This window comes from Syzygium oleosum, unplaced genomic scaffold, assembly GCF_021117445.2.
Source record: "Syzygium oleosum isolate NSW1041296 unplaced genomic scaffold, Sole_v2.1 Sole_v2.22, whole genome shotgun sequence".
NCBI classification, from domain to species: Eukaryota; Viridiplantae; Streptophyta; class Magnoliopsida; order Myrtales; family Myrtaceae; genus Syzygium; species Syzygium oleosum.
In genome coordinates, this window is record NW_026607506.1 from 2,148,691 (window position 1) to 2,162,270 (window position 13,580).

General features: G+C 38.1%; 2 protein-coding genes across 3 annotated transcripts; both read left to right on the forward strand.

The window, feature by feature from the left end:
- The first annotated feature begins 3,726 nt into the window (after positions 1 to 3,726).
- Positions 3,727 to 4,976, forward strand: LOC115670063 (uncharacterized). Its single transcript, XM_030591263.2, has 4 exons — positions 3,727 to 3,885; positions 3,966 to 4,078; positions 4,211 to 4,317; positions 4,668 to 4,976. Exons 1-4 carry the CDS (start codon positions 3,834 to 3,836, stop codon positions 4,777 to 4,779), a joined length of 384 nt encoding a protein of 127 aa, XP_030447123.1. The 5' UTR covers positions 3,727 to 3,833; the 3' UTR covers positions 4,780 to 4,976.
- A 4,651-nt stretch (positions 4,977 to 9,627) lies between these two features.
- Positions 9,628 to 10,947, forward strand: LOC130134375 (uncharacterized). Of its 2 annotated transcripts, none has more exons than XM_056321144.1 (4): positions 9,628 to 9,790; positions 9,870 to 9,982; positions 10,121 to 10,224; positions 10,598 to 10,947. In XM_056321144.1, exons 1-4 carry the CDS (start codon positions 9,739 to 9,741, stop codon positions 10,707 to 10,709), a joined length of 381 nt encoding a protein of 126 aa, XP_056177119.1. In that variant the 5' UTR covers positions 9,628 to 9,738; the 3' UTR covers positions 10,710 to 10,947. The 2 variants fall into 2 exon arrangements, with proteins under 2 accessions (XP_056177119.1, XP_030447120.1); XM_030591260.2 differs by having other exon boundaries at positions 9,633 to 9,790; positions 10,118 to 10,224.
- Positions 10,948 to 13,580: the final 2,633 nt, after the last annotated feature.

A 13,580-nucleotide genomic window follows, 5' to 3' on the forward strand; every position in this document is an offset into this window, starting at 1 on the left:
AGATTGGTGTGTTAGTATTGGCATTTGCTTTATAGAAGACAATCTTCTCATGGTCACATTTGTCATCAGGATGGAATGTTGAATCTTTGTGTTTTTTTACACAACAGGAATTATTGTACATAAATGACTTTAGGTGTTTGAGTATTGTTTTCAATAGTTGACTAGATTTTTCCACATTCTCTCTCAAATTGTGAACTTTGCCTTGTAGTATTCAGATTTTCTGAGAAACCATGTAGAGAACTGTGTCAGCTGCAATATAAAACAGGGTGCCGTGTATGCATGTGTTCGTTCATGTTTGTTGAATTGGGTCATGGTTAATCTCATTTTTTTTTTACTTTTGTTACATTTTTTTTAAGTTCATCTTCTTCTATGATACAACTCACGAAAATGTTTTATTATAACAGGCCAATCCTAAGCTTAGAGTTTTTAGAGCGAAAGGCATACATCCAGATTTTGAAGTTCTGTTAGATAGAATGTCCAGAGATATTGCTACCGGAGGTATCACATGGAATCCCGCACAAGGTTTATGTATTAAGGAGGATATTGAGGAGGTCACACAACTCGATGTTGGTGATGGTGCAAGATCTAGTGATGATAGTTTTGAGTGTAACTTAGGTGAGAAGAAATCGACTGAAGCTGCGAAGCTGGCAATGCAACTTGACAGACTTTTATCAGCTATTGAAAGAAGGAGCGTTGCCGCGGAGTTTGATCCTTACAAGGGAAACATAAAGATGATGGATACCATACCTGAGATTGTGCAAGACCGAAAGTTATACTTTTTTGCACTCTCTCATTTTGCAGAAAAGAAAGATCATAGGCAGATCTTCATGAACTTGAATGGTGATGATGTAAAAGTCGAGTGGCTCAAGTATGAGTTTGAAAAGTGCAATCATCACTAGAGTGTTAGCAACTTATTTAGACTCTTTGGTATGCTACTGTTTTAATGTTAGACCTATTTTCACTACGTATTTGTACTCCATTCACACTACTTGTTAACTCTATTTTTATTTATGTTTTAATGGGAGTCTTGTTTTCAGGTAATGTTCTTTTATTGGCTGGAGTTTGCTTATACGTTATGGTTGATAATATTCTCTCCACGGATGATCAAGCTTATTCGTTACTTTTTTTACTTATACTCTATATTTTATTGCTTTAAGTAGTTCCAAATGATTCTCCTGAGAAGGAAATTATGAAAAAGAGAAAGAAAAATTTTTGGCAACTTGTCTCAGTCGTTCAAGTTGCAATTGGTTATCGGACAAATTACATTCACAGGGTTCCTTGCGAAGATGCTAATCAAATAAGGTGCTATTAAATGTTTTGAACGAATAGGATTGTATATAATAGGGTAATGCATGACTTAGTAACATATTATGGCCATGATGTTGCAGAAATGTTTGGCATGTTTCTTCACATTTTAATGGAACAAATAGTGATGCTGGATTCTTCCAGCTTCAAGAATAGCAAGCCTTTTTTTAAGGTTTCTAATGGTAGTGCAATATGTTAGTACAAAAGTGCTTTCAACGCTTTGGGAAAAAGCATGTTTTGGATAAATTACTTAGTTTAGTTTTCGCTAAAGTATGTGAAATGGAAAAAGATTTGATCCAACTATCTGATCGACAATTTAGGGAAGTTCTCGAGAAGATAAAAAATAATCGAAGATTTTATCCATATTTTAAGGTAAATTATGATTATACAATAAAACGGAAGAGCTACATATAAATCAATTAATATTTACATTTTTATTTTAGGATTGCATTGGAGTTTTAGATAGTACACTTATCCCAACGGTGGTACCTATGCACAATCAAATTCGTTTTATTGGTAAAAAAGGAACATTGACTCAAAATGTATTATTTGTATGTTATTTTAAAATATAATTTATTTATGTTTGAGTCGGTTGGGAGGCAATAGCTCATAATATTCGTTTCTTCTATGAAGCTTTTAAGAGACACGATGTACAATTTTCTCATCCTCTAACAGATTCATTAATTCATGGTTTATGTACATTAATATGTATGTATATGATATATGATGATTAAATTTGCATTATATTTGTGTAGGTAAATATCACTTCGTTGATTCTAACTATCCAAATCCATAGGGCCATACAAAGAAGTTAGATTTCATTCGCCAAAGATTTAATGAGATCCTAAAACTACAGGTGATCAAGAAGTGTTCAACTATATCCATTCCTCATTACATTAAAATTGAGCGAGTTGTTGGCGTAATAAAAATTAAGTGGAAGATTCTAAAGAATATGTCAAGTGTAAATTGTGATAGTGGCAATAACTTCGCACAATTATATATGAAGAAGCGATGATACTCATTCTATAAGAGCAAATTTGGGTTTTAATTATGAATATATAGTTGACTGTGATGATGCAAATGAAGGGCTAGTGCCTCAAATGATAATGTACCTTCTGACATGGCATATTTACATGATTGAATAGCCAGAAGTTAAGGAATACTTATGAATGCTTGAAATTTTTAAGGATAACATATTTCTTTCCTCATGGCACATGTGACCATATACTCTTTTTTTATTTGAGAAAGAATCCACTTTGATATGATTTTTTTATCCATTTGAAATGAAATGTGATTTTTTTATTTATAATTTTGTCAATGCATCTTTTTACATTGCACTCAACACAAACTAAATAAAAGTTGCGGTCATTATCTTTTTCAATTTTAAACAAATTAAAAATTGAAAAGCTTAAATTAGTCACAATATAATACTTTTCAGATATGTTTTCACTAAACCACATTTCTCTCAAAACTGCTTCCCAACACACTTTCCAATTTCAGTTTATCAAACCATTTTGAAAACCTTCAAGTTATGTCTTTTGCATTTGCTTAGAGGTTTTTCCTAAATACTGAACCAAACGTAGTCTAAATCATGTATGCCCTCTGTTAATGCGCACCTTGGAAGGTGATGATGTACCTCATTTTGTATCCATAAGAAGAAGTTATAGGTCGCATCCGATGCAATTGGCCCAATAATCTGATCCGTTGAATGATGCATGAAACGCACATGATTTGACGAATCACATGCACTGCTCTTATATTTTCTGAGAGTAAAAGTTACAATACATTTACCTTAAAAAAATTTTGTAACATCAAAAATCTTAAACTTGTACCAGTGACACATTTACCTTCTGTCAATGAGAACCGTTAAAAATCTGCCTACAAAGATGCCCGAAAGTAAATAATATTGACATGGTGCCCACGTGACTTAAATAAAATAAAAACGACGTTATTCTACCTGAAAAATCATTTGGTAGAACCTTGACGGATGTTAAATATGTCACATAGGTACAAATTTAGAATGTAAATATGTTACAATGGATATAATTTGGGGCTTTTGATGTCAAAAAAAAATTCAAGGTGAATGTGCCGTAACTAACCTAGTTTTAAGGTTTTTTTTCTCCTTTTTTCCTTTTTTTAATTCCCCTGCCTAAGGAATCTCGGAGAACACACGTCGGATGCATATCAAGCACAAACAAAATCCAATGGCCAGATCACGTCGTCATCCTCGTCCCAACTCCTTCCCTCGGCTTGTTCTTCAGTCATCCCCGTGCAAATCTGTGGGCCGACATGTGGCTCCGACATTTATGTGCAAAAAGTCAGTGGAATTACAACAGTTGCACCCAAAAAAAGAAAAATAAAAGCTTTTTAGAATGCGTGTGAAATAATGAACTCCCGGATAAGAACGAAGTCGCAGATAAGAAGCAATCATCCCACGTATAAAAACCCTTCACAGTCACTTGTTGATCGATCCAAGAATTGCAGAAGAAAACAGGAAGGTGATCACTGAGCAAGACTAGTAAGCAGCAATGGGTTCTCTAATGGCGGGTTGGGACTCGCCGGTCCTTGATGCTAAGCGTGGTAAGTCATCTTCCTCGTTGCTGCTACCGCTTTAGCCAACAGGGGTAAGGCTAAAACTTCGAATCTTGAATCTTTCTCAGTGGCTTACCAGAGGAACAGATCGTTCACCAAAGAAGAAATAGAAGCTTATCGGAGGTCGGAGAAGGTGAAAGCAGAGGAAGAACTGCATAAAGCCCCGTCCGATGGCGCTCGGGTAAAATACTTTCATCTGATCGTTTCGATTTCTACCGTTGTGTGTGTAGATACGTGTGCGAGGAGTATGGAACTTATGAACTGGTGGTAAATAATGGTTTTTCTTCTTTTTGTGGTTGGCTTGTCGCGACAGGAGATGGTGTTGGAAGAGCGTGCAAGAAAGTACGAGAGATCGGTCTCGCTGCCGGCGGAGCTGGAAGCCGGGACGACCTGGGAGACACTCGTCAACAGCAAAGGCTGGTAAGTTAAGAATTGCATGATTCTAGGATCAACGGGTGTCTTCAAGAACTTGACTTTTTCACATCAAAAGTGGTATGATATCTACTAAAGACTCTGAGACTGATCGAGTGATTCAGCGTCTTGTTTGAACTATTGTGATTGCTGCCAGTGTCATTTCGTGGATGGACTTGTATATGGTGCACCGTCATGAGACAATTTACGCGTACCCATACGGATTAATTGCTTTAAGACCTAAACATCAATTCATCTTTCTTTTTTTCGATCATTTTCCCGTATTAAGTTTTCTTTTTTTTGTTAATTTGAGGCTGGTAAGCTTTGTAGAATCTGAGCTACGGTCAAATGATTGGCAGGTGGACCTGGAGCAATTGGGCATTTCTGAATGAACCGCCCGTCCTTGAAAGGAGCACCAACAGTTACGCCTCTCAGTTCCACGTTGCCAATCTCCACAAATCGAAAGCTTGAATCACGTAATGAGAAAGCTAATCTGGGCTTGTTTGCACCGAATGAGTTGCTTTGCAATCGTAGTTTGTAACTCTATAGGTATTTGTATGTATACAAGTATATGCGATACGTACGTTTTCGAAGTGATGTGTATAGTGTATCAAAGGCGCTGTAAAATGTTGAGGACTTTCAATGTGATCTTGTATGAGCTCTTGTTCTCTTCTAGTGGTAGGCTCTCGATTTTAAACGGCAAAGGTTGTGCAATTCCGTGTCTTTAAACCGAGTGCACAATTGAAAATGCATTTGCTAGTATGAATTGTCTAACGTACTTTTATTCGATTCACAACAAATTACATTTGCATAGATGGGTGTTTTGTACATCATTCATGTCTATTCAATATATGGAATGATATCAGTCTTCTATAGCAAGTCCCACAAAAGCTGTTAAAGTTAATTTCACTGATAAATTTTTGTTCCAACTCGTCACATTTGACCTTTCTTTTCTAATCTAAGAATAAAAGGTTGGGACTCGGTTGACACCTACCTCATCTACTGTTGGAATGTTCGGTTTATGCAGCTAATCAAACCCCAACGCCCACCAGGCAAGCGCGTCATTGTAGTCTTACCAGGGGCGAGTGGAGAAGCCCAACTACCGGCTACGCACACCTAGGCCCAAGCCCGTCCTTCACAAACTAACCAAGGTTTCTTGAGACCGATGATAAATCGGAGAATCGAACCCATAACCTTTAGCCTACAAATCAAGTCTTGAACTACTCAACCAATCACCTCGGTCGTAACAAAGTACAAACGGGTGTTTTTGTACATCTTTTTTTGTCCATTCAATTAACGGAATGATAGATAAATATATTGATGACACGGCTCACACGAATACCAAAAGGAAAGGTATGCGAATTGCTACCTCCTTGACTAACGCATAGATCTTAGTCTCATCATCAATAGCAATTAGAGGTGTCAAAATCAACCCTTTGAGATATGTGGGCTTTTAGTCCTGGCCCATGGCATTGATCGAGTCCAGTTGCTAATAAGACGACGACGTAGATGTCAAGTCTAGTTCTTTTCTATATTGATCATGGGAAGAATTATATCTTGTGGAAAATATATCAATTTGGAAGGAACAAAAAGGTTCCGATGATGAGCGAATCGGTAGATTGTCATTCACATCGAATGCATTTTGCATTAGAAAATTCTACTAATTTCCGAGGATCGCAATAAACAATCAGTGACCCGTTGGCTCCTAAAAGGAATAATTTCATCGAATATTTTGTAGGAGATACGATAGCATATAATTAGGTACAACGATTGGCGGCTAATTGATTCCACGAACCCATTTTGTACGATGATTATAGTTTTTTTAAATATATTTTCTACAATTTGCTTCGAAGTGCGTGTGAAGCTTGCACAAAGAAAAATCTCCACCTGAATGTTTTGGGGGGAGGGGGTAATTAATAATACCTAGTCGGTTTATATCGATGTTTAAACATTTAAGCGAAAGTAAATCGAACCGGATGTACGAAGAGGATCGAGTTTTCAACCTCATCTTAGAACTCTCTTTGTGAAGATTGTGGGTTGTTGTTTCACTTCCCCAACTATTTTGGTAGTCATAGCCACAATCAATATCAAATTACCAAGGTGGCTAATAAAAATGCCCGAGTCATAAAGGTAAATTTAGCCGTGATAGAACAGAAGCTCCTCGTAGACGAGCAAGTGTGGGCTTAAGAGATTAATCCAAGTGAAAGAATATCGTAATTTGAGTGTAGAATTATCACCTTCGGACCAAACACTTAACCATTCAATCGATTCTTTTCCCAGCTGCAAAACTCTTATCGTTGATAATCACATAATCTCTCTCTCTCTCTCTCTCTCTCTCTCTCTCTCTCTCTCTCTCTCTCTCTCTCTCTCTCTCTCTCTCTCTCTCTCTCTCTCTCTCTCTCTCTCTCTCTCATATTCGGCAATGCTGTTTCTCTCGTTGAGGTATAATTTCTCATGCCAACATACACGCTCAGAAATGACTCTGCATAGTTTCTTTTTTATTCTTTTGGGCAGGACGGCCTGCCATGGGCAATAAGAATGTTACGGATCAAGGGCCCGTTTAATAGAAAAGGGATTGTTGGAAAGAAGCTGGGAGAAATACTAGATGGGTAAATATGGAATTGAATTAATTGATGCTCAAAGAAGTGTACCGTTGAATGTTGGAAATTATGGGACGGTGAAATTTTATCTTTTTTTACCTCATTGGAAAAGAAAGAAGGCTATGGAGTGTTTTATATACAGTTACATTTATTTGAAGTGGTAACTATCATAGCACAAACACTATGCCTCGCGTGCAGGAGCGAGGGGTGCAAATCCGACACTCGACAAGCTGGAACCTGGGCGTGAGCGCACGTCCCGTGTACACGATTGCAGGGCCGAAAAGTAGGCCTCGCGGCGAGCCCAATTTTGCCTTCTGATTTATTTTCAACTCAAGATGTTACAAATTTTAATTTGTAACGTCTGATTAATAGCAGGTTAATGGCGTTAAATTGTGTTGTTACGGAATTAATTTTATAATCGCATATTTAATCAGCCGTTATTCCCGATGCGTATTAATTTTATAACGGCATATTCAATCAGCCGTTATTATTCCCGAAACTCTCCCCCTGACCTTGTAAATAGATGCCTTCCCATTCTATTTTAAAAATCATCGAATTATTTCTCTCTTTCAATTCTCTGCATTTTTGCACCGTTTTTCGATAATGTTCGGTTCCGATTTGTTCAAGTTCGCCGAAATCTTTGAAGTGCCGATTTCTTCTTAGCTGTCAACCGTTGTATCATGGGAGACAAACGTTCACGAAACCTCATACGCGTGCCGGAGGAAACGAATATGTTTTAAGGAAACTGTGTCAAACACAAACCTTAGTATCCATTTGTATCGATTCCAATTCTGTATTGTTAACAACAGGGCCAACACGTCGAAGAGGGTTCCCCGGTCTCGCAACCTTACGAGCAAGGAGACGTCGCCTTTCTTGATGATGGATATGGTCATCCAGAAAAGCTGGCTCAAAAATGCTCAATCTCGATTCAACAGAGGTTAACATATGTTTTAAAGAACGCTGTCAGAAATACTAGATGTGTACATATGGAATTGAATTAATATGCTCAATGAAGTGTATCCGTTGTAAATCTATTGAAAATTATGGGACGGTGAAATTTTCTATCCTTTTTGTTTTAGGGTGATCTCAACCGTAAGCTGAGTTTGCGACTTATATGTGCACTACTTAGATGAATAGCTGATAATAATAAAAATGTCTTATCAAAACTTCTATGACAAATAGTTAAATGTCAGCGTCGATAGATAATTTATTTATGATTTTACGTGAACATCAAGCTGATTGGAAATCCAAGACATAAAAAAAAATGAAAAGCTTTTGATTCGTAAATTCGAGGGCTCCACAAATACCAACCTCAACGAAAAACCATGGGCGCTACAAACGGGATGGTAAATTAAATCCCAATTTGCTAATAATTTAATCAATTGAATATAGGATAATGTGGCATGGAAAGATTTTTTGATTCCTAGTATTTTGGTGGGACTGCACCGATAGGCTCGCCAACCTTGAACCTTCAGTCACGAGTGGTACGAAGTAAACATATCTCAAATTGAAATTTTTCATATCGGGTATGAGACGATCGGAACCTTACCATAAGGGTAAGGCGCAGAGATCATGGTCTCTGGTGTTGATTGCCTCTCTGATGTTTATAACTAATAAAAAAAATTGAATATACATCCTTATCGAAGTCCCAATCACTTGAACACTTACTATAGATAAAAAGAAATTACCTCGACACTAATTCTATAGATGGAAGGAACGATTCTCCCGATAAATATGACTTTTGTCTTTGGACGGTAAATCTGAGGATCTTTAATCCCGTTAAAATTGCAAAATGGAAACATACAATGAACTTTAATGATTTTTAGTGTACAAATATTTGATCACGTCGAAAATATCAGTTATATATTCAGAGTGATTGTGACAATTTCTTTTTCTAAGAAATTTGCAACTTGTGATCAACTTTAGACCCTTGAAAGCTACGCAGACAAAGTGGATGATTGCATAATTTTTCTCTCAACATTTCGTCATGTATTCTTTCGACACGGTTAATTTTTAGAGATGCACGAAAATTTCTCCATCCATGTGTATCGGTTAGGATCCTGTAATTTTAACACGAGAACAGATACATCCAAAACAAAACGCCCAATCTTTTGATCGACCCGTTGAGGGTTAGATGTAGTTTTTCTTTCCTTGGTCGGAACTATGAAGTAGTCTTCAAGCTCCATGTATAAGTATGATTTTAAAGATTTAATCTTGTTGTATTGATAAAAAAATTCGAACACGAGATTATGATTGCCCTTCTAATGTAAATTATGGAAGGTGATGGCGCATCCCATTTTGTATCCCTAAAGAGAAGTTATTAGCCTCATCCGATGCAATTGGCCTAGCTTCCGTTGGATCATATGGACCTTAGATGGGCACACACGATCTAAACGGATCACGATGCACTGAGCCTATGTACTACGATCTGGTCCGGTCCGGTCGCGTATAATAATTCTCCCTAGCTAAGGGAACCTCGGACGACATGGCGTCGGATGCATATCGAGCACAAACAAATCCAAGGGTCAGATCACATCGGCATCGTCCTAATCTCTTTCACCTTGGCCTCGTTCTTTCATTCCTCCCCGTTGCCAATCCGTGGGCTGACAATGCGAAGCTCCGACATTCATGCGCAAAGAAAGTTAAAAAGCGGAATCGAAAACACTTGCACCCCGCAAAAGGTGCGTTTATAAAAATCATAAAAACTTTGGGATAAGAACAAAGTCGCCGATAAGAACTGATCATCATCCCCGCCTATTAAAAGCCCTTTCGACAGTGTCGCAGACAAAGAACAAAAGGGTTGATCACTGAGCAAAGCTTCTGAGCAACGATGGGTTCTTTAATGGCGGGTTGGGACTCGCCAGTCCTTGATCCTAAGCATGGTAAGCCATCTTCCTCATTGCTGCCACCACTTCAGCCAATAGGGTAGGGCTGAAACTTTGAATCTTGAATCTTTCACAGTGGCTTACCAGAGGAACAGATCGTTCACCAAAGAGGAAATAGAAGCTTATTGGAGGTCGAAGAAGGAGAAGGCAGGGGAAGAGCTGCGGAAAACCCCATCCGACGGCACTCGGGTAATTACTTTCGCTTATTTCTTTCACTTTCTACCGTTTTTCGTGTAGATATGTGTGTGAGAATTGTCGAACTTATGAACTGGTAGTGAATAATGGCTTCTTCTTCTTTTTTTGTGGTTGGTTTTTTGGCGACAGAAGATGGTGTTCGAAGAGTGTGCAAGAAAGTACGAGAGGTCGAACTCGCTGCCGGCGGAGCTGGAAGCCGAGATGACCCGGGAGAGACTCATCAACAACAAAGGCTGGTAAGTTAAGTATCGCAGGATTCTAGGATCACTCGGTGTTTTAAGAACTGAACTTTTTCGGATCAAAAGTGGTATGATCTACTAAACACTCCGACAAGACTGGTCAAGTGATTCAACGTCTAATTCAGATGACGAAAACGTCTTTGTTGGAATTCATTGTGATTGCTGCTAGTGTAATTTCAAGGATGGACATTTCTACTATGCACGCAATGAGACAATTTATGCGTACCCATTCCGATTAATTGCGTTAAGACCCGAACATTAACTTATCTTTCTTTCTTTTTTTTTGGTCATTTTTCAATATATATTTTTTTTGGTTAATTTGAGGCTGTTAAGCTTGATCGAATTTGAGCTACAATCGAATGATTGGCAGGTGGACCTGGAGCAATTGGGCATTTCTGAATGAACCGCCGGTATATGAAGGGAACACCAACAGCTACGCCTCTCAGTTTCACGTTGCCAATCTCCACAAGTCGGAAGCTTGAGTCACTTGAATTAAAGCTAATCTGGGCCTGTTTGCACGGAACGAGTTGCTTAGCAATCGTCGTTAGTAACTCTGTAAATATGTATATCTATATGTATATACACGTATGTGATAAGTACATTCTCGGAGCGAAGTCTGTTGTCTGTTCAAGGTGTAGTAAGGACTTTCGATGTGATCTTGCATGAGCTTTTCTTGCTATCTTCTTGTGGTGAAGAATAGTGAAAGACTCTTGACTTGAATTGGCAATGGCTTATGCATCTTTCTTCCCTGTAGGACAAAAGACCATTTCGCTCGAGAAAGAGAGGTCATTAGGTGCGTCCGGAGTTCTTGGCCATCTAAGACCCGCTCTAAGGTTGCTGCGTTACATCGAGTGTACAATAAAAACTGCACTAATAATTTGATTTTAGAGTATAAATTGTGCAATAGTTTTTGGGTCAATTCACCGCAAATTACCCATCTTTTCTTTCCAAAAAATAAAGGGGTTGGATAGGGTTGGGGTTAATTCCAAAAAAAAGCATTAACTTTAGGTCAAGGGACAATTTTGGCTCGAACTTTTTTTTGTTCTATAAAAAAACATTAACTTTAGGTCGAGGGATAATTATGGCCCGAATTTTTTTTTGCCCCGTAAAAAAGCACCAACTTTAGGTCGAGGGACAATTCTGGCCCGAACTTTTTTTTGTCTTGTAAAAAAGCACCAACTTTCACTTAAATCCCAAATCTGGCCCTTTATTGATTTAAAACAATTGATTTTCCAACTTGACTATTCCACCTTAGAAATAAATCCACGTGACTTGCTAACTGGATTTAAAGTATTATTCATTGTTTTATTCTCTGAACCACAGCTTGAAGAATAACGGTGAAACTGTTCGTCTCCTTCACTTCACCGGCAAGTCAAAAATATCTCCAGATTGAATCTTTCTAGCCAAACTTCGTCGTTTTGTCGTAATCTAAAGCTGTAGACCACCGCCCGTCAACAGATGCCATAGAAGAGATTCGCCAGGCTCACCACCATAACTTTTTTTCTCAAACAAGGGTAACGTCAGACAGAAAGTCATTGAGGGGCCAAATTTAGGATTTAAATGAAAGTTGGTGCTTTTTTACGAGACAAAAAAAAGTTCGGGCCAGAATTGTCCATCGACCTAAAATTGATGCTTTTTATGGGACTAAAGTTGGTGCTTTTTTTTTTAATTAACCCGATAGGATTGTGACCTACTTCATCCATTATCGGAATGTTTGGTTTGAGCTACAATGAAATGATTGGCAGGTGGACCAGGAGCAATTGGGCATTTCTGAATGGACCGCCGGTATACGAAGGGAACACCAACAGCTACGCCTCTCAGTTTTACGTTGCCAATCTCCACAAGTCGAAAGCTTGAGTCACTTGAATTAAAGCTAATCTGGGCTAGTTTGCACACAATGAGTTGCTCTGCAATCGTCGTTACTCACTCTATACGTATATGTGTGTATGTATATACATGTATGTGATATGTACATTCTCCGAGCAACGTCTGCAATGTGTTGAAGGTGTAGCAAGATTTTGAGGACTTTCGATGTTGATGCGTGATAAGAAATTCGTTTTCTGGGCTAGTATCTAAATGATAAAGTGTATTAATAATTGTTTGCTGGGATGTATATGATGGAATGTGTCGTTATTTTTTTATTAAAATGAGAACTTGCTGGAATTGTGGAATTGGGGCTAAATGGAGTATATTATGAACAAAAATGAAGTTGGAATAGATGGAGCTCACCACCAAGACGTAAAGTAACAATCCACCGGCCAAGGATAAAGAACTTAAGCTCACCACCATGCAAATGGATAAAGAACCAAAATTTGAAGAAAATTGCTCACTTCGAGAGAAATTCTCATGTATTACAAATCAAGTTTGCACTACATACGAGATTACATTTTCTATTTATAGCTAAACTAAGACGTTGTACTAAGACTCTCCTAATCAGCGTTAGCACACTCCACATATAGCTTTTTCAACCTAGTAATGAAGACTATCTCACACTCTTTCAAACTTGCAATGAAGATTCTTGACATTTTAACTTTGCATTAAAGAGTCTTTAATACAAGAAGACAAACTGAACACACTAAAGCATTAATGACACAAGAAGATAAACCGAGCACACTAAATAATGGAAACAAATTAATTGCCTTTTCAACCTTGTATTGAAGCCACCAACCATTAGCAAATACTATCTTGAGTGCTCCGAACCCATTGGACCATGTTGAGGACGAACTTGCTATATGCTTCTCTGATTGACAAATTGGCTTGATTGACCGATGAAGTTCGAGTTGGGATGGCAATGTAATCATTAATTGGGAGAATTAAGTTCTTATGCTCCCGCATCAGATGCGATCTTGTATGAGCTCTTCTTGCTATCTTCTTGTGGTGAAGAAGTGAAAGACTCTTGATTTGAATTGGCGATGGCCTATGCAGTTTTTCCCCTCTAGGACAAAGACCATTTTGGTCGAGAAAGAGAGGTTATTAGGTGTGTTTGGAGTTCTTGGTCATTTAAGACCCACTCTAGGGACGCCGCGTTGAATCGAGTGTACAATTAGAAATGTGTTAATAAATTGATTTTATAGTATAAATTGTGTAATACATTTTGAGTCAATTCACCACAAATTACCTTTCTTTTCTTTTCTAAGAATAAAGGGTTTTTTGGATAGGGTTGAGGCCCCCTTCACTTATTGCTGGAAGTTTTAGTTTAAGCCGTTAATGAAATGCTAACTTCCCACTAGGTGAGCGTGTCACCGTAGTGCCACCAGGTGCAAGTGGGGAATCCAAAGACCGGCTATACATCTAAGCCCAAAGCCTGTCCTTCGCCAACTAATCGAGGCTTCCTGAGATCGGGGACAAAAATC

Bases quoted from the DNA above. Each gene is read 5' to 3' on its own strand.
- LOC115670063 (XM_030591263.2), top strand. From the start codon at position 3,834: ATGGGTTCTCTAATGGCGGGTTGGGACTCGCCGGTCCTTGATGCTAAG. The intron at 3,886-3,965 runs GTAAGTCATCTT...AATCTTTCTCAG, and splicing joins GGTCCTTGATGCTAAGCGTG to TGGCTTACCAGAGGAACAGA. The intron at 4,318-4,667 runs GTAAGTTAAGAA...AATGATTGGCAG, and splicing joins CTCGTCAACAGCAAAGGCTG to GTGGACCTGGAGCAATTGGG.
- LOC130134375 (XM_030591260.2), top strand. From the start codon at position 9,739: ATGGGTTCTTTAATGGCGGGTTGGGACTCGCCAGTCCTTGATCCTAAG. The intron at 9,791-9,869 runs GTAAGCCATCTT...AATCTTTCACAG, and splicing joins AGTCCTTGATCCTAAGCATG to TGGCTTACCAGAGGAACAGA. The intron at 9,983-10,117 runs GTAATTACTTTC...TTTTGGCGACAG, and splicing joins CCCCATCCGACGGCACTCGG to AAGATGGTGTTCGAAGAGTG.